This window comes from Eurosta solidaginis, chromosome 1, assembly GCF_040869045.1.
Source record: "Eurosta solidaginis isolate ZX-2024a chromosome 1, ASM4086904v1, whole genome shotgun sequence".
In the NCBI taxonomy this organism is placed as follows: domain Eukaryota; kingdom Metazoa; phylum Arthropoda; class Insecta; order Diptera; family Tephritidae; genus Eurosta; species Eurosta solidaginis.
In genome coordinates this window covers 390476469-390496969 of record NC_090319.1, presented here as the reverse complement: position 1 = coordinate 390496969, position 20501 = coordinate 390476469, and the positions used below count along the sequence as shown (strand labels likewise).

General features: G+C 41.4%; 1 protein-coding gene across 1 annotated transcript in view; it reads right to left on the bottom strand.

Annotated features, from left to right (window-relative positions):
- The window catches only part of LOC137238468 (protein VAC14 homolog), a 122364-nt gene extending 109896 nt beyond the window's left edge, over positions 1–12468 (bottom strand). Inside the window, exons 1-3 of the mRNA XM_067763505.1 lie at positions 12304–12468; positions 12090–12240; positions 11793–12023 (exon numbers count right to left, since the gene is read on the bottom strand). Of these exons, the coding sequence (XP_067619606.1) occupies positions 11793–12023; positions 12090–12240; positions 12304–12401 (480 nt within the window). The 5' untranslated portion in view covers positions 12402–12468. The remainder of the gene's footprint in view (positions 1–11792; positions 12024–12089; positions 12241–12303) is intronic.
- Between the last annotated feature and the right edge of the window lie 8033 nt (positions 12469–20501).

Below are 20501 nucleotides of genomic sequence, written 5' to 3'. Positions count from 1 at the left end.
AGCGAAGGAGCGACTGGCGCGCCTTGTTGGACGGCCATAACCATTTAGACGGTTAAGCGCCAATTAAGTATGTAAGTACGTTGTGTGAATAAAAGGAAATAGGGCTTGAGAAGGTAAGTCCTACATTTATTCAACACCAATTGTAACAAATTTAAGAAAATCCTGGTTATTATGTACCTTATGCTAACGTTCGTATCGCTTAACTGTCGAATAAATAACTCGAATATTCAGTATTGCAATATGGTCTCTATTTAGTCTACTTTACAACTGCGTATTTAAATCAAATTGATTACTAATTTCTCAGCTTGCGCGGCTTTTATACTCTCGGTTTTCTCGTTCATCCATTTCCCCTAAGGTCTAGACATTTCGCGAAAATCTGTTCAAGAACAATTGTATATCATGCTTGGTTACCAGCTACATATATGTATATTTGTAGATTATATCCATATTAGACAAAGATTAATCGAAGAGTAAAGATGTTGCAGGGACGAAAAATAGTGTGAAGCAAGCTTCACAAAATTCTAGTAGGTCACATTCACAACTAACCACAGCAGAATTTGTTGAACTACCACTGTCTGTATTTGTTATTTAACAATTATTTGTACACTTTTTATTCAGCTAATCTGTTCAGAATTTACATTTTTACACTCAAAAACTACAATCAGTGTATTTTGTGCGCTTAAATTATGTTAAAACTTGTGTTAAAGTTTTTAGTGTGGTGGAATTGACCTACTAGAATATTTTACGTTCCGCTGCTTTGCACCGAAGTTTGCGCCTGCAATATCTTTACTCTTCGATCAATCTTTGTATTAGAGATATACGCCGCCGCCGAATGTCAAAAATATAGCCACAAATGATTTAAAAAAATTGTGCCGACGACGGATATTAGAGTTAGCCCAGAACATCTCCTTCGGTGAAACTACGCTACAAAAGTGTGACAATTTGAAGTATTTCTCCCTCTCTCCGCAAGGAGTTACTCCCGAAATTTTTTGAACGATCCACGTCGATTTCCTTAAATACATATAAACAAAACCTTTCCCAATATTATTTTTTTAAATTTTCGCTTTACAAGCCTCCCAGATCTTCATCCGCAAGTTAATGATATTGTTCCAGATCGTCAAACATACCATTGACGTCAGCAGTATGTTTCCATATTCATTAGTTGTCGACAATGTGATACTTTGAAGTCCAGCAATTAAATTCAGAGGTTTATGCGGCAGTTACCCACCGACGTGTGCCGTACGTAAGGACGTTTGTCGTACGAAGCACGTTTGACCGAACTCTCAAGCCCGTAGGAATCAATGTGTGCGTCTGTGTACATGTACATAACATATTTGTGTGTGTATTGTTTACAGATAAGCACTGTTGCCATTGACCATTTTGCATGTATGCTTATGGAAACATCAACTTTTTCCAATTTAATTTTTGATATTGTAAAAGGCCGGAATACATATTAAATAAGTATAAATAGATTAAATATTTATAATCAGCACTTTTACATAATTATTTCGAATTATTTCCACAATTTTTCAAACTTTAATTAGGCGTTTTTGCATAAAATTGCAAACGGTCAAAAATTAGCGCACAAAAGTTTACTAGGCAACTCTGTCTAGTGAGAGAGCGATCAGCTGCCACGTTCTTACGGAAAAAATCAAAAATTGTTTTGATTTCTACGTTCCGGGCTACGTACGTACGGGCGTTGCACGTCGGTGAGTTTTCGTTTACATTGCACACTCATAAGATAGGTCGTGTCAGCTGACACGTTTTTATAAGCTTTTATTTAGTTTCACTTTTGTTGTCTGTAATGGAATCTTGCAAGTTAAATTTGATACACTTCCCGGTGTCCGATTGAGCTGAAATTTTGCACACATATATAACTCCGATGACAATGCAATATTACTTTGTTAGAATTCGATAAATTAATCGATAACACAGTTATCGGTAAAGATTTGTATTTACTTTGGCATAACAGCCTAAGTTCCATACAAACCCGCCGGTACCTATCCGTGGATTGTGATATTTGGACGTGGTGAATCACGCGTGTCACGCGTGGTGAATCTCAACGCTTGCGAAAAGCGGAGACACAACCCTCTGTTGTATTTCTGTGTATAACCAACATAGCTGAATTTTTAAGGCTGTTTAACTCTGTAATCTTTTCTGTAATTTACTTTGCTTTTGGAAAAATTACCTATTTGAAAAAAGCTGGCTGAAAAATATTGGCATAACAGCTTAAGTTAAATCAAGAATGGAAAATCTTGGAAAATTTGAGCAGATGTGGCAATTTCGCGCGTCCGTTGAACGAAATATTGACAATCTGCTGATCATCGCTAGGAAATTAGCGACATTCCATCAACTAAGCAGCACTTTAGCAATACTACTGTTATTATTTGGCCGCTCAAACACACACATATTAATTGTGCTTTAAATCTAAAATATACAAATACACCATAATAATTTACACGGCCAAAGCCATGATAATTTACCCTACTAAAAATTAAAAAAAAATTCATATTTAAATTAAATTTAAGAAAAAGGCTATTCTAAGAACAAGCTTCTATTACTTGTTAATAAAACGAACTAAAAAGTAAAAAATAAAATTAAAGATAAAAAACTTTTTTAAAAATAAGCTTTTATTATTTTGGTTAATAAAATTAACTAAAAAGTAAACAATAAATTAACTCTAAAGAAATATAACACTTTATAAGTTCATTGTAAGCTTAAAAGATATTTAGGCTTTTTCGTCTGCGACAAAAAAATTCCATATTGTACATAATTATATATTTTTAACATTAAAACTTTACACCTAAATTATTAAAGCTTACAGTTTATATCACAGTCCTAATTGTTCTAATAAAAGCGTATTACATTGCGATAGCAAGAAAATGAGATCCTAAATGTTCTTAATTATACCATCAAAATTTAACACGTTTTTTATTAGAACAATTTGGGCTGTGATATAAACTGTAAGATTTAATAATTTAGGTGTAAAGTTTTAATGTTAAAAATATCTGTAAGATTTAATAATTTAGGTGTAAAGTTTTAATGTTAAAAATATATAATTATGTACAATATAGAATTTTTTTTTCGCAGACGAAAAAGCCTAATTATCGTTTAAGCTTACAATGAACTTATAAAGTGTTATATTTCTTTAGAGTCAATTTATTGTTTACTTTTTAGTTAATTTTATTAACCAAAATAATAAAAGCTTATTTTTAAAAAAGTTTTTTATCTTTAATTTTATTTCTACGTACGTTCGTGGGTAACTGCCGCATTACGCCGATCAATGTCGACGCGCCGGCCACGCCGCTGCCGCCGGTATATAATAGAGCCTACGCCGCCGCCGCCGATTAAGTGACCGGCGTAAGCCTCTAATCCATATGCGTGTGTATGAGTGAGTAACTACTTCGGCTGATTACTACATGTGTGTGTGTGAGATATCTCTGCGTTGCTTTGTACATAAGTGTTGCCATTTTTGTGGTTGTGATTATTTACTAACAGCATAGTGATACTAACAGCGTTTTCTTTTCTGAAATAAATTGTTACCTAAGTAAATGGTAAAGCCTTAATAGAGTTACTCCTACGCCAGAAAATTTTCAACATTTGTAGTACATACAAAGAACATTTCAACTCACCATATTCACTCATATTAACAGAGTATACATATGTGGAACTAAAGAGCGAATTGAGAGTTTCACAGAGTTGCACTGCCACACCGCCATTTTATACAGGGTATAAGTGTAACGCTTTTGCGTTGCGAGAAGGCAACAATTTTCACAAAAGAACGAAATACTCCGTAAAGGCGTTGCCTGTTTTTTAGAATAGAACAACAACCCTTGCGCGGCGTACAAAAAGCGTAACACTTTAGCCAGAAAAGAAAACGCTATAATATTCCCTACAATATGCACATAGAATGAATGTATCATAACCGTTACATTACCGGTAAATATATTGCAGAAAAATTTGTAATACAAAAAACTGCCATTTAAGATTACAGTAATCGTAATGCCAGACATTTAAATTAACAATTGCTGTAATCATAATTTTAAAAAATCGTAATTTTAAGAGAGTTTAAATAACGATTGTTGTAATCGTAATCTAAGCGGCTGCAATTAAGATTGAAGTAATCGTAAATTAAACTTTTCTTAAAATTACGATTGTTGTAATCATAATCGTGTTTCTCACGATCTAGTAGATAAATTTTCGTAATACTTTTAAGGAAGCTGGATTTACTTTTTATTTTTCTTATGTCATACTATTTCTTATGCTACCTGGTTAATGAACCTTATAATGTGTTTATTTTACTCGACGTATTACCTTATTATAACACCTTATGTAAGACTGATTTTTAGAGTGTTATAAGCCTTATATGGCGCCACCGTGGTGTGATGGTAGCGTGCTGCGCCTACCACACCGTATGCCCTGGGTTCACACCCCGGGCAAAGCAACATCAAAATTTTAGAAATTAGGTTTTTCAATTAGAAGAAAATTTTTCTAAGCGGAGTCGCCCCTCGGCAGTGTTTGGCAAGCGCTCCGAGTGTATTTCTGCCATGAAAAGCTCTCAGTGAAAACTCATCTGCCTTGCAGATGCCGTTCGGAGTAGAGATATACGCCGCCGCGGATTTTGGTCGTTTTTCGCACGCCGCCGCCGAATTTCAAAAATATCGGCGTCGCGGCGCGGCGTCCGGCGCGTTACTATATTTTCTACTCGTTTAAGACTGTTAAGGCCATTTATTGTTCATGTCGAAAATTGGTCGGATATGGTCCAAAAAAGTGGTATGAACGGATGCGCATCACTGCCAGTTATAAGAAACTAATTGCGAAATGTAACTCTTTATAACTATTCAAAAGTTATTTAAAATAACAGGCGCTTTCGATGTCAGCTTAACACGGATTTTGCACTACCCAATTCAGCAAGTTATTAAATCAAAATACTAAAAGAAAAGTTATATAATAAATTTATATGCTCACTTTTCATTTTTGAAAAAATTAATAATGAAATAAAATGACCCAAGGAACATGTTTTTAAATTGTCGTCAAGAATAAACGAAATCAGTGATGCAAAATGATTAGTAGGTTCTAGGGGCATAAACACTCCTTCGAAATTATTCTTACCTCATACTTAAGTTGAGGATATATGTACTTATGAGAAGGGTTTGAAAAATCACTAAGTCTTGCATTAAAACATCTGTTGTTTATTTGCGAAACTATACAATAGCGTCTGTTAATTTTGATTTTCACACTTCATCCTTCAACACCCAAGTCTCCCGGTTTAACATTTCCTAAAGTGTGAGTGGGAGTAAAGGAGTGAATCACATTGATTATAGCCTATCAACCAAGTTTAAATATCACCTACACGTTACGGCTCCTTTTACAATTGTGAATACGTAGGCACATATATCTACCAGGTGAGGCTTTGTCCTTCGCAAGAACACTCAAAGTGGTGAAGCAAAAGCTTTCCCAAGACAGTGGAACTAATGACCGTGTGTGATACTACCCTAACGTAGTGGACAGTCGTACTTGTCTGAAAACTGAAACTACGCGGTCATCCATAATGAGCCCCTATATCGTAAGGCCGGAAAACAGTAGTTAACAACTTTCAACTTAAAATCCGTCCACTTTCATTCTAAATTTGATTTAACGAAGACTATTGAAATCAATGTTGTGAACACAAACGTCTGCAATCTTTGGTCTACATTTTAAAAATTTTATCCAGGGTCCTTGAAGATATTTAATTATGTAGATGCGCCGAGGATTATACGATTTTCACACATGACGCAATGACATCCACTTAAGACTGCTTATGATTTCGAGGGCGGCATCTTTGGCCGAATAGTCACTCCCTAGCGTTTCAAGGTGTAGCTCGGCAGCATAACGCGACAAAAGTATCCGTTGGAAAGTCTTCGAAGCTACACCTAGAGCTTCTGGGAAAGTGACGTCGACGAAGGTATGAGTTCGAAGTCGCAGTCCTATAGCTTCTGTACTGGCATATGGTGTGAGGCTCAGGAGGCGTGGCAGCGACTGGTGGTAGGGATTCCTACTGTTCGCACATCGGAAATTGTAGCTCTTAAAAACAGCCGAAAAAACTGGAGGCGCTAGGTGCCACGATAGTCATGAGTATTAATAGAAAATTCATAGCAACTCTAAGTCGCCTTTATGCGTGACCGCCAAGGAGCGACAAATGATTTAAAGAAATTATGTTCGCGGAGTTAACCCTAGGTGAAACTACGCTTTGCACGAGATATGCAGGCAAAAGTGTGACTATTTTATGTATCTCTATTTCTTTTCAGCAGACGCAGCAGTACCAATTCCAAAGACCAGGGTTAGGTTCGAAGCCTCTCTGGAGCATGCGAACGCGGGACAATCCCTTCGCAAGGAGCTACTCCTGAAAATTTTTGAACGGTCTGCGAGATTTTGATGCAAAAACCCCGGATCTTTCCGAAATGGCCAACACGCTGATTTCCTTAAATACATATAAACAAAACCTTTCCCAAATATTATTTTTTTAAATAGAAAAATCAAGCTTTTAAAGTAAGAACACCGGCGTACGCCGGCGCGCCGCCTACGCCGCCGCCGCCAATATATAATAGAGACTACGCCGCCGGCGCCGAAAAAGTGATCGGCGTAAACCTCTAGTTCGGAGTCGGCATAAAACATGTAGGTCCCGTCGCCAATTTGTAGGGAAAATCAAGAGGAGCACAACGGAAATTGGAAGTGAAGCTCGGCCTTAGATCTGTTCGGAGGTTATCGCGCCTTACATTTATTTAATTTATTTATTTTATAAGCCTTTTATTAAAGGTCGTATTATAGCAGGCAGTATCTAATAATAAACAGATCATCCCACATCTGGCCAGGATCATGAGAGATAGTCTGGCACTGGGATACATACCCATGATGTGGAGAAGAGCAAAAGTGGTTTTCATACCAAAAGTAGGAAAAAAGGACTATTCGCAGGCAAAGTCCTTCAGACCAATAAGTCTAACTTCCTTTGTCTTGAAGGCAATGGAAAAGATATTGGACCAAGAAATCAGGTCGAACGCCCTTAAGAGCTGGCCCTTACATCATAGCCAGCATGCGTACAGAGCGGGTAGGTCCACGGACACAGCTCTGTACCAATTAACATCTGAAATACAGAGGGCATTCGAAACAGAGGAAACAGTGATTTGCGCTTTCCTTGACATTGAGGGTGCCTTTGACAACACATCTCATGAAAGCGTAAATATAATACTGCAGAGAAGAGGAATTCAGATGCCTATCCAGAGATGGATTGACAATCTACTCCGCACAAGAATCGCTGAAGTCCATGTAGGCAACAGCGCAGTTAAGGTTAATACCACGAGGGGGTGCCCTCAAGGAGGTGTTCTATCACCCCTTCTGTGGAGCCTAGTACTGGACGAACTCCTGCAAAAGCTATCTGACAGTGGCATAAGATGCCAGGGATACGCTGACGACATCGTCATAATTGCAAGGGGTAAGTTCGAGAGTACGCTCTGTGATATAATACAGAGAGCACTGAATATTACGAAGTGATGGTGTGCCAGTGTGGGGCTGAACATCAACCCATCTAAAACGACCATCATCCCTTTCACCAGAAGAAGGGCCCTACCGGCCCTGAGAGCAATTACAATAAATGGCGTGGCACTAGAACAGGGAACCGCGGTGAAATACTTGGGGGTCACTTTTGACACCAAGCTCCTAGGGAAACAGCACTTCGACTCCATGAGAGCTAAGGCCACGAGGTCCATCATGATATGCAAACGTCTAGCAGGCAAATCATGGGGCTGTAGCCCGCATGTGCTAAGATGGATGTATACCATGATAGTAAAACCTATGATAACATACGGTTCGATAGCCTGGGCATCGAAAACAACTCGGGCGACGACGAGGCAAGCGCTGTCAAAACTTCAGCGACTGGCATGTGTATGCATCACGGGAGCTATGCGCACATGCCCTACAGCAGCGCTGGAGGCTATCCTTGATCTGACCCCGCTGCATATATCAATAGAGCAGTCAGCCAAGAGAACCCTCCTGAATATTGCTAAGGAGGGCTCGGGCATAGGTAAAGTTATATCGTCCCGGAACATGGAGGAATTGAGAGAGAAGATCCCAATCTCTCAACTCCCGAGGGATGATATCCTCAGGCAGATAGTCTATGAGAGAAGGTACAAAGTAGAATTGGGAGACAAGGGTACGTGGGAGGAAAGCAGAATTGTGTACATTCATCAGCTAAATAAAATAGTATGGTACACAGATGGCTCGAAGACGCCAGAGGGGATTGGATCTGGAGTCATTGGACCCAGAGCCAAGATATCAACGCCTCTGGGAGCACACCCGAGCATTTTTCAAGCGGAAGTGTTCGCTATAAGCCAGTGTGCTGACCTGAAGCTTCAGCGCGAATACTCCAACGAAACAATTGCCATACTCAGTGACAGTCAGGCCGCCCTCAAGGCGATCTCGGCGTCTGAAATAAAATCAGCACTAGTACTTGAGTGCGTTGAAAAGCTAAATCGACTAGGAGCACACAACAAACTGTTGTTGGCCTGGGTTCCTGGCCACCGGGGAGTGGAGGGCAATGAGCAAGCGGACAGCCTGGCAAAGGAGGCAGCAATGACACGACCTATTGGTCCTGAGCCGTTCCTGCCAGTAGGCCCGCAGGAAATCAGAGGGCATCTACTATTAGAAGAAAGGGATAAGAGGGAAGAACACTGGCGCAATATGCCAGGCTTGAGGCAATCTAAGTTACTGCTGGGGGGCTACAACACAACTCGATATAGAGCATTAATGGGTCTGTCGAAAGATAACCTGAGGATCCTAACAGCTATTCTTACAGGGCACTGCAGACTGAACAGCCACATGCAGAAGCTGGGCATCCTATCGAACAACACATGCCGATTTTGTGATCGATCAGCGGAGACGGCGGAACATATACTCCTGGAATGTGACGCAATCTCAAGACGTAGGGCTAAGTTTTTGGGCTCACCATGGCCAGAGCACTCTCACATCAAATCCCTCAAGCCAGGTGAACTGCTAGGGTTCATCAGAGAAGTCGGCTTGGATGAGGTGCTGTGAAGCAGTTGAGGGCACAATAGACCAATGGTCGCAGTGCGATCCTCAATTAATTATCTATCTATCTATCTACCCTCGGCAGGTAAGCCTGTCGTAAGAGGCGACTAAAATACTAAATTGATTGTTGTTGTTGTTGTAGCAGTGATTCAAGGGGTTGTGTAGCGCAACCCTTTAAAAGTGTTGCCCGCGCAAAATATAGCTTCTCCAACCCAATTGTCAACCTCATCTACCCGTGGTGAACCCTGTTACTTTAGCAGCCGAGGCTCTGGTGACCTTAAGTTCCTCATGGAACTAGGGGATGGGAGGGCGGTATGCCTTTTTAGCGAAAAAACACAAGCAGGTCCTTGGTGAACTCCATAGACAGGCGTCGGACCTTTATGTCGAGAATTGCCCGGTGAATCCAGTACTTGAAGAAAAATATCCAGAACTCGCGGAAGAGGAACGCATACTCCCCAGGGAAACGCGTGTCACTCTTGCTCAACTTCGTTCTGGATACTGTAACAGGTTAAACTCTTACCTATCCAGAATCAACCCCGACATACAAAATGTATGCCCCGCTTGCAATGTGTCCCCACATGACACCAACCATCTCTTTAATTGTAATGTGGAACCAACGCCTCTAACAGCCCTTTCCTTATGGTCCACCCCTGTTGAAACGGCAAGTTTCCTTGGACTCCCGTTAGAGGATATTGATGACAATTTGTGATCGGTCGCGGCTATTAGGTGGGGCGAGCATTGCTACAACAAAAACAACAGGGCGGTATGCCTCTTACGACAGGCATACCTACCGCTGGGGGTGCCATACCGCCCTGTTGTTGTTGTTGTTGTAGCTGTTCTTCGCCCCACCTAACAGCTGCAACCGATCACAAATTGTCATCAATATCCTTTACCGGGAGTCCAAGGAAACTTGCTGTTTCAACAGGGGTGGACCATAATGAATGGGGTGTTAGAGGCGTTGGTTCCACATTACAATTAAAGAGGTGTTTGGTGTCATGTGGGGACATATTGCAAGCGGGGCATACATTTTGTATGTCGGGGTTGATTCTGGATATGTAAGAGTTTAACCTGTTACAGTATCCAGAACGAAGTTGAGCCAGAGTGTCTCGCGTTTCTCTGGGGAGTATGCGTTCCTCTTCCGCAAGTTTTGGGTACTGTTCTTTGAGTACTGGATTCGCCAGGCAATTCCTGGCATAACGGTCCGACGCCTGTTTGTGGAGTTCACCAAGTACCTGCTTGTGTTTTTTTGCTTCATACGGCTGTGTTCCCTGGTGCGGTATTTCCACAAAATGCTTACGGAGATGACTCCTGAAGTCCATAGGCGGTGTTGGCTCATCAATCAGATGTCTGTTGGGGTGCCCAGGTTTCTGGGTATTCAAAAGGTTAGCATCTCATTTCTCTCCCTGATGGGAGTGTATTCTCGCCTCATTATGTAGATGGTGTTATGGGGACATAAGAAGACAGCCCGTGGCGGTTCTGAGAGCAGTATTTTGGCAGGTCTGTAGCTTATTCCAGTGGGTAATTTTTAGGCTTGGCGACCATATAGGGGACGCATAGCATGCAATAGGCTGGCCAATTGCTTTGTATGTGGTAATGAGCGTTCCTTTGTCTTTTCCCCAAGTACTGCCAGCAAGGGATTTGAGGATTTTATTACGGCTCTGGATTTTCGGTACAATTGCGGCTGCGTGCTCACCAAAATGTAGATCCTGATCAAACGTCACACCCAAGATTTTGGTGTGTAGGACAGTCGGTAGCGTAGTGCCATCGACGTGGATGTTCAAAATGGTCGACATTTGGGACGTCCAGGTTGTAAATAAGGTCGCGGAGGATCAAAAGATTTATAGAAGTTACGTGGACGTCTGATTTTGGGATCTAGCCCAGAACAACCTGTCCAATGCAACCATCTCTTACACGAGACACACTGACAAGAGTATGACCGTCCTAAAAAGATTCTTTTCCGGCAGATGCAGCGAAACCATTTCTCAGGACCGGGGTCAGGAGACGGACCCGGATTGGGTTCGATACCTTCCCGGAGCAAGAAAATATGGAGCAATCCCGCTGCAAGGAGCTGCTGGGAGGATGACAATTTGTGGGAGGGACGCAATAAATTAAATGGGGTTACACTGAAATGGCAGTCCTTGGTAATGTTGTCATACTAAATCGTTCCCGAGATGGTGGGACTGGTGCCTTAATCAGGCATGCTTAACGAACGAAACGATATCATTTCGTGTGACTTCGTTTCGTTTATTAACGTTAAGATCGTCAAATTAACGTTAATTTGACGTTCTTAACGTTAATAAACGAAACGAAATGACTTCGTTTCGTTTATTAACGTTGATTATCGTAAAGAAATGATATCGTTTCGTTCGTTAAGCATGCCTGGCCTTAATGGTGCTTGTTACAGGAACGTACAGTATCTACATCCGGCAAAGGACCATCAACATCGATAACACTCCCCAAGGCCTACGGGGAGTGTCTTTATCGCTACAACAACAACCACTGTTAACCATAGATCAACCCTGTAATTAATGTATTAACTAATGTTGTAGTATGAACTTAACTACAGTTTAAACTTGAACTGAGAGACTGGGGGTTAGTTCCTTGAGTTGGTAGTAATATTGGAAAAGTAGTGAGCTTCATTCAAGAAAATAATAAACTGCTTGGGAGGAAAAATAGGTAGTGCGTAGTAAAGCCACTGGCGAAATATATTGAAAACAGAGTTAATAACTTACCTTTAACAAGCGATCCAGCAATTCACTCCCATCCTTAACCATTTGGTCAGAGTCCGCAACTAGTCGCGATAATGCGGAAAATAATTCTGGGAAAAAAGGTATAATAGCAACTCTAGCTACTTTAACTACATTGTACAACGATTCACAGGCAAAATAGCGAACGCGTACATCCGGATCATTTAGGCAGTTGAGAATTGGCGTAACTAATTCACTAACATACCGTTCAGAATCCTAAATAGTTAAATTAATATAATTGTTGAAAAGTTTACACGTATCACATACACATTAGTGACTCACCTTTCCTAAGGCAAGACTGGTTGCCGCTAAACCAATTAGGCCACCTTTGCGCCGATTGGGATCTCTTGAAGTAGCAAAATCATTTGATAATACTTCTATTAGTTTGCGTATCTGCATTGCGTTCTTTTTTGCGCTAAACTCTGTCACCATTCTGGAAGGATTTTACATTTGATCAGATTATTTTATATGTGAAATATTGGCATTTAAGAAATACTTTTCTATTTCTTGTGAGGCAACTTTGCGCTTATCATAAACTTTGTCCGCCAACGCCTTGGCACAACTTTCACTTAAAGGGGCGTACGCCGATTCCATACTTTGTGAAATTCTAGCTTTGTTTTTAAAAAAGGAGTCAAATTGGTATCTATAGTCATATGAAATAATCCATCAATTAGTACAGGGTGATATATTATTATCGATGACTTTATCACTGCGACTAAAAAATCGATTATAGTGTTCGCTATTTCCTGAATTGTAAAACAGCCACCAAGTCACCAAGTTCACACCTTCGCTAATAGCAACGTTCCAATGACGCGTGAACGAGATACGGATAGAAACTCAACATGCAAATGCTATAACGTTGTGATCCTGCTATTTATCTGTGTAGTGGTGCAGTTTATGGTACCCACCGAAATTTGTGCCAAAATTTTCGAGTGAGGTATCAAAAGACGCCTATTAAGTGACTTTAGTTGCATGCGGACGTGTTTTTAATCGCTCTCGTAGTTTTCGTCTTAATGTTTGTTTCAATTTCTTACAATGGACGATTTTTGTGGAAAATGTAACAGACGGTTTTCGAGATCTGTCGATAGTGATATAGTACCGTACAATGGTTTCTGCAAAAAACATTCCATAGAGCCTGTAGTAAAGGCTTTCTGATTATGACGTCAGATTAATTAAATCAATCGTCACTTGCTGTATTTTTGTGAAGTCTGTGGACATGCCGGATAAGCTCGGTAAAGCTTTAGACGCGATTCTTGTCGGTCAAACGCAAAGGTTTGAAACAGGGATGCACCTTAACGATAAGCTACTCGTTTATCAAAAAATTTCCACCGTTTCCGTTGAAACGCTTCGAAATATTATCGAAAAAGAAATTATCAAGATAAATTGTATCTCGTTTTTAACCGAAACGAAAAGCTTTCGTTATCGTTAAAAACGTTAACAAAAACGTGATACTTTATGTTTGAATTGTGCTGGCAATGCTATAGCCATGGTGAAGCCGTAAGGTGGTAACAGCGAGCGGACATACACACAAACTCCATGTTCTTTGTTCGTGTAATTTGTTGGTGGTAATGTCAAAAATACTCTGAGATATGTTCGTACTGTCAAAATTCATGAGAAAAGTTGCAATCAGCTTGGCTAATGCTTTCACTTTAATGACTCCGCCATCAATCAGCTTTGCCAGCATAGTTTGAAATTAATAATCAACATAAACGATTTGATTTCGTTTTGATATGGCAGAAAACGAAACAAAATCATTTCGTTTTTTTGACGTTCTTAACGTTAATAAACGAAACGAAATGACTTTGTTTCGTTTATTAACGTTAATTATCGTAACGAAATGATATCGGTTCGTTGGTTAAGCATGCCTGGCTTGAAATAGTGTCGAGCGCTTTTGACAACAAACTCGATAATCTGTCTAAATAGCTCGACGAACTAAAAATCCAATTAATGGCATCTTTGCAGTCATCCAACAACAAAGTTCTTACTGCCATTGTTTACTATATAGTTTGGCAGCTTAATTCGATGTTATGTTGCGAATAGAGTGGAAGGCACTCGCAGGCCATGAAAATGGGCACTCGAATGGGGTGGAATGAAGAACAGTAGGAAGACCAGAGTTGCATTGGATCAATCATTGCATCAATATTAAAGATACATTTAGAAGAAATAATTAAATACTTGAGTATAAGCAAACATTTTATTTCAATTACTGCAACTAACGTGTCCTAGATGCTATATATTCCAAAATTATAACATTTTATGTCTGTTTAAAAATTTAACTTGAATTTCCTTAAGACTTCCGTAATATGGCCATTAGTGATGTTTGTCTGTGTGTGCAAATTTGGAGCGATCTAGTTGCGCTACTTGGTAAAGTTTACAATGCTTACTGCTCAATCTTGTTGGTGCGCCAGAAAGAGCGCATTATTTATATCTCCTATTTCTATAATATCCAAGAACAATACTAATAACCCTTTATCAAACAATCTTATGGAATTTCCCGGTACCCCTCAAGGCACGGAATTCTCTCAATCTCCTTTTGAATGTATGCCGACTAACCCGTATACCGTTGGCACTCAAACAAATTCATCGTGTCTCCAAAGAGGATAGTCGTTTTATTCGTTCGTCAACTCGAAAAGAAAAATTAAGAGGTTTCCAACCGTAATGAAGTTTAACGATCTAAGTTCTAATGATGACAATGAAATTGCCAATATGTTTGCCACCTTCTTTAAATCTAATTACTCCACTGCCTATGACTCCCCGCCATTGAACTATCCATTCCTGTCCTCGCTTAATTCAGAATTTGTTCCGCATATTTACACGGAAGACGTACTAAGACATCTGGAAGGCCTAAAAATTTCCTATTCTAGCCGACCTCATGAAATTTCATCACTTGTGCTAAAAACGTGTGCTGAATTCCTGTATAAACCTCTTACGTCTTTTTAACGCATCCCTAAAGCAAGGGATATTTCACAGAAAGTGGAAAGTGTCTTTTGTAATACCACTTTACAAAAATGGGAATACATCATGCGTTTTAAATTATCGAGGAATAGCAAAGCTTATTGTTATACCCAAACTTTTTGAATCGATCGTCACAAAGCAACCAGATCATAGGCTATCCTCAATCATTGACTTGTCTCAACATGGTTTTTGCTCGGTGTTGTTGATGAGATACTTTGTCATATATACTTATACTTTGAAATATTTTATAGATCATAAGAACTTAGCATATAATTTCTTTATTTTGAATTTCGTGTCAATGTACTGTCATATTTTTTCTACTGCTGATAGTTTGTACGAATTTAATTTGGAATGAATCGTTGGTCGTCAGCCGGACAAACTACAGCAGAATAAACCGTTCGTAACTATTCCGTTTTCAAACCGTTTTGCCTTTAATAATTAATTCGAACTTTTAAACGCGTTAAATCTGCTAAATCCGTCCAGCGATTACAATTTTTATTCTGCTTGTTTCCCGTGTGAAAATTTGCTGCAACTTTTTCGCCAACATACATTTGTGTAGTAAGTCATTTCCGCCGCCCGTCTATCTCCGCAAATGCTATTTCGCACTCCACCACGAAGGAGCCCTCGATTAAACAACAATTTGCCAACCACAACTAGCCAAAATAGTATGGATAACGTCACTTTAGGTCCAATCCCCGAGGAATCTTCCAGTACTACAAGCATTATCCAGCCAGATATCAGTACATCAGTCGCCATAACTGTACCCACGTCTGATGCCGATAGTGGAATAACCACAAATTTAGCCACGGATGCTAGCGCCACCGAAGCATCCAGAAATAACACAATGGACCCGCCGGCTCATTCAGTTTTTGATTTCAACGCCATGGAGCAACGTTTAGCTTTGTTGGAAAGCAATTTGAGAGCCACTCAAGTGCAATTAAGGGAGCGTGACATGCAAAACGAAACCCTCAGGACAGAACTATTACGTAGCGCCAGCTTTACAGCCACACACGTCAGCAGCGCAGTAGCCGTGTCGCAGCCATCGATACCGCAGTCAATGCCAGCTCCGTTGACAAGTGCACATACTTTTACAAGTCAACTCTATCCTGGAATTCGTTACGATGTCAACTCACAGCCAATAACTCAAAGCCGACTATATGCTGATTCCTTTCATGGAATAAGTTCAATGCCAACTCAAGGCCAACTATATACCGAACCTCGTTATGACCTTTACTCGCAACCTACTGCCTTTTGTTTAGTATCGTCAGCCAACAATATGAACACACCATTTTTGCCCAATGTATCTATGCCGCCGCCTAATGCCAATACACAATTTTATACAGCGCCAACCGCATCATCATCCGCATACATGCCGCGGAAGTTATTAGATTTGCCAGAGTTTAGTGGCCGTCCAGAAGAGTGGCCAGTTTTTTATACAGCTTTTGTCGAGTCAACGTTAAGGTATGGATACTCCAATTTCGATAACAACCAACGGCTAAAAAAGTGCCTCAAGGGTGACGCACGCGAGATGGTTGAATCTCTACTATTTCACCCTAACAACGTTGACTGCATTATAAATCAACTCAAGAGTCGATTTGGACGCCCGGAGCAGCTCGTTCGAAGCCAACTACAACAAGTGAAGGAGATCGCGCCGATCTCGGAGACAGCATTGGGAAAGCTCGTGCCTTTCGCAACCAAGGTCAAAAATATTTGCGCCTTTTTACAATCCGCAAACGCCGACCATCACTTATCCAACCCATGTTGCTCGATGATTTAATTTCGAAACTACCGATGAGTAAGCGCATCGAATGGGGCCGGTATGCAGCCACCGTACAGCCAAGAGCTACAACAGCACATTTCAGTGATTGGTTAACATCACTTGCCGATGTCATCTGTTCTATACAGGACGAAAGCCAGTTTGCCGTACGTGACCCGAAACGTCGAGTGCTTCTACAAGTGGACAAAAAGCAACAACCATACAAATGTCTAGTTTGCCAGGGTCCGCACAAACCATACGAGTGCAAACGCCTTTTCGACGCGACAGTTGCTAACAGGTGGGCTGAAGTAAAATCGCATCACCTATGTTTCGCATGCCTTAATGTAGGTCACTCCTCTCGAGAATGCAGACAACGGAAGGTTTGTGGCATCGATGGATGTAAACGCATGCACAACAAATTGCTTCACGAAACCCAGTCAGTAAATGCGCCAGTTCAATCATCATCGTCCTCAAAGGACTTCGTTCGACCCAAATCATCTCAGCCATCGCCACCAACACAAGGTAATGATCCAAGAGCTTCACTGCTTAGCTGCGCCGCCGATTCGAGAGAAGGTAAGCTGTTGTTCCGTATTCTCCCAGTGACAGTATACGGAAAGCAACAAAATGTAAACACGTATGCTCTGCTGGACGAAGGTTCATCCATAACCATGCTTGACAACACCCTAGCTGAAGAACTGAATTTGCGTGGACAACCCCACCACCTCAACGTCCAGTGGTTTGGTGGTCATGCGGTGCAGGAACCAACTTCTTTGGTTAGCATTAGTGTCAGTGGTGCAGGTATGTCAAAGAAACACAAATTGAAGAATGTGTACGTTGTCAAGAATCTTCAATTGCCATCACAAAGTCTTAGTCGTTCGGACTTAATGTGCGATGAAGAACAAGTGCGTCAGTAACCACTGCAGCCACAATCCAGTGTAGTGCCGAGACTACTTATAGGAATTAACAATTGTCACTTGGGTATTGCATCCCAAACCTTTGCGATGCGTAAGAATGGTCCGTATGCCGCCAATACAGAATTGGGTTGAGTAGTGTTTGGGCCATCAAACAACACTACACCTAAGCCATATACATGCCTTTTGATGAATAGCAAGACGGATGAAGATCTCCACAAGATGGTAGCCGACTTCTTCGACACTGAAAGTTTCGGTGTGAGAGCTGCAAAGCGTATTGAAAGTGACGAAGATATACGCGCAAGGAGCATTTTGCAGTCGACGACCCGCCGTGTTGGTGCAAGGTTCGAAACGGCACTACTGTGGAAAGACGACAACATGCATCTGCCAGACAGTTATGATATGGCCTTAAGAAGACTAGTAAGCGTGGAGAAACGAATGAACCGCGAACCTAGCTTGGCCGCAGCATACAAGCTCATGATTGAATCTTACGTCGAAAAAGGTTATGCACGTAAGATTGAACACCCTGAAGAAAATTTCACAACACCGCGCACCTGGTATCTACCACACTTTCCAGTGACGAACCCTAACAAACCAAACAAGTTAAGAATTGTTTTTGACGCTGCCGCTGAAGTTAAAGGTGTTTCGTTAAATCATTGTTTGCTGAAAGGTCCTCAAGAATACAGACCATTGCCATCAATTCTTTTCCATTTCCGTGAAGGAGCGGTGACATTAAGGAAATGTTTCACCAGGTGTTGGTACGTTCAGAAGACAGACAATCCCAGAAGTTCCTGTGGAGAGATGGTGACCTCGATAGACAACCAGACATGTATGAAATGTGCGTGATGACGTTTGGAGCGGCGTGCTCGCCATGTGTCGCGCATTACGTCAAAATTCGAAACGCCTTGGAACATCGCAATGAAAATCCATGCACAGCCCGTGCAGTTGAATCCATTTTAGAGTACCATTACGTTGATGATTTCGTCGACAGTTTTGACACGACAGATACAGCTATCGCAGTTTCAAGCCAAGTGAAGTCCATACACATGGATGCCGGTTTCGAGCTCCGTAACTTCACGTCTAGCTCATCGGAAGTTCTCGCTGCTTTGGATGGCGTTGATGTCACAAAAATTCTCGTAAAGAAGGAAGGTCTAGCATTAGTAAAGGTGCTGGGTCTGTACTGGCAGCCAAATTTAGACTGTTTCAAATTTAACTTGAAGTTCCACAATGTCAGTGAGATCGTACTTGAAGGTAAGAGACGACCTACCAAGAGGGAACTACTAAGTGTGGTCATGTCAGTTTTTGACCCACTCGGATTTATCGCGCATTTCGTAATTGGCGCAAAGCTTCTCATGCGTGAGGCGTGGCGTCAAGAAGCCTGCTGGGACGAGCCGTTGCCCGACTACGTTGCCGAGTTGTGGGAAAGATGGCGCAAGCAACTTTCATCAATTAACCAATATGCCATTCCTCGCTATTATTTTCATGGAGGTAAGCCTGAAAAATTACAATTGCACATTTTTGTGGATGCAAGCGAGAACGCATTTGCTGCTGTTGCCTATTGGAGGTATACAAATGCCCGGGAAGAAGTTGGAGTCAGTTTCATCAGCGCTAAATCCAAGTGCGAACCACTAAAGCCTCTCACGGTGCCGCGACTAGAACTGCAAGCTGCTATATTGGGAACACGACTTATGCAAACAGTGATCGAGGAGCACAGCGTAACCATCGACAAGTGCGTCCTCTGGAGTGACTCCAAAACCGTCATAAATTGGATACGAAGCAAACACCGAAGATACAAACCATTCGTGCAACATAGGATTTCGGAGATTCTTGCCTCCACTAAAGTATCCAATTGGCAATGGATCCCTACTGCCGATAATGTGGCCGACGAAGCTACACGTACCAACAACAAAATTGAGTTTTCCACGACAAGTCGTTGGGTTAATGGTCTGATTTTCCTGCGCCAGCCTGAGAATACCTGGCCATCCGAAGACATTTCTGCTATTGAACTCGATGAACCAGATGAGGAAATGCGATCACAATACACTTTGAGCATCATAAATTGTGACTTCATAAGTTTTGATCGTTTTTCGTCTCTCAGCAGGTTGATAAGAACCACAGCCTGGGTAATCCTATTTTCTAAAAGATGTCGACGCCAAGTTCCAATTTTGAGTAACTGCTAAGGATTGACTGCCAGTGATCTGGAAGCAGCAAAACACCTTCTATGTCGTATCGTCCAAAACGCGGCATTCAATACCGAAATTCAACAAATTCGTGATGGGCAGCGTATATCACACCAAAGCTCTCTGGTACAACTGTCACCATATCTAGACGAAAAAGGAATCCTGTGAGTACAAGGTCGTATTGATGCTGCCAGTTGGTTGCCAATGGACGTTAGACACCCCATAATATTGCCGCGTACACACACATTTACGAAACTGGTAGTGCTGAACTGCCACATGCTTATGGGCCATCAAAACATTGAAGCTACCATATGTTCCGTACGCCGTGTCTATTGGGTACCACGATTGAGAACCCTTATACGAAGCGTTATAGCCAATTGCCAAGTGTGCCGTCTCCGAAAAGCTGCCCCGATCAACCAGCTGATGGGACCACTTCCCATAGACAGATTGACGCCATACGTCAGGCCGTTCACATACACAGGCCTCGACTTTTTCGGTCCTGTTTCCGTGACGGTTCGGCGCAGTACAGAAAAGAGATGGGTGGCTCTTTTCACATGCCTTACCATACGCGCGGTGCATTTAGAGATTGCTCACGATATAAGTACCGACTCTTGTATAACCGTCATTCGAAATTTTATAAATCGCCGGGGAGTGCCACAACGTCTACGATCCGACAACGGAAAAAACTTCGTTGGCACCAACAACGAAGCCAAACGTTTCGACGAAGTCTTCGAATGCAATCGAATACAAAGTAAGTTATCGAAACGAGGTGTCGAGTGGTATTTCAATTCACCTCACAATCCGGCCGAAGGAGGAGCATGGGAGCGTATGGTTCAGTCGGTTAAGAAAGTTTTGCAACAAACAATGAAAGAAGTCAAGCCAAAGGAACATA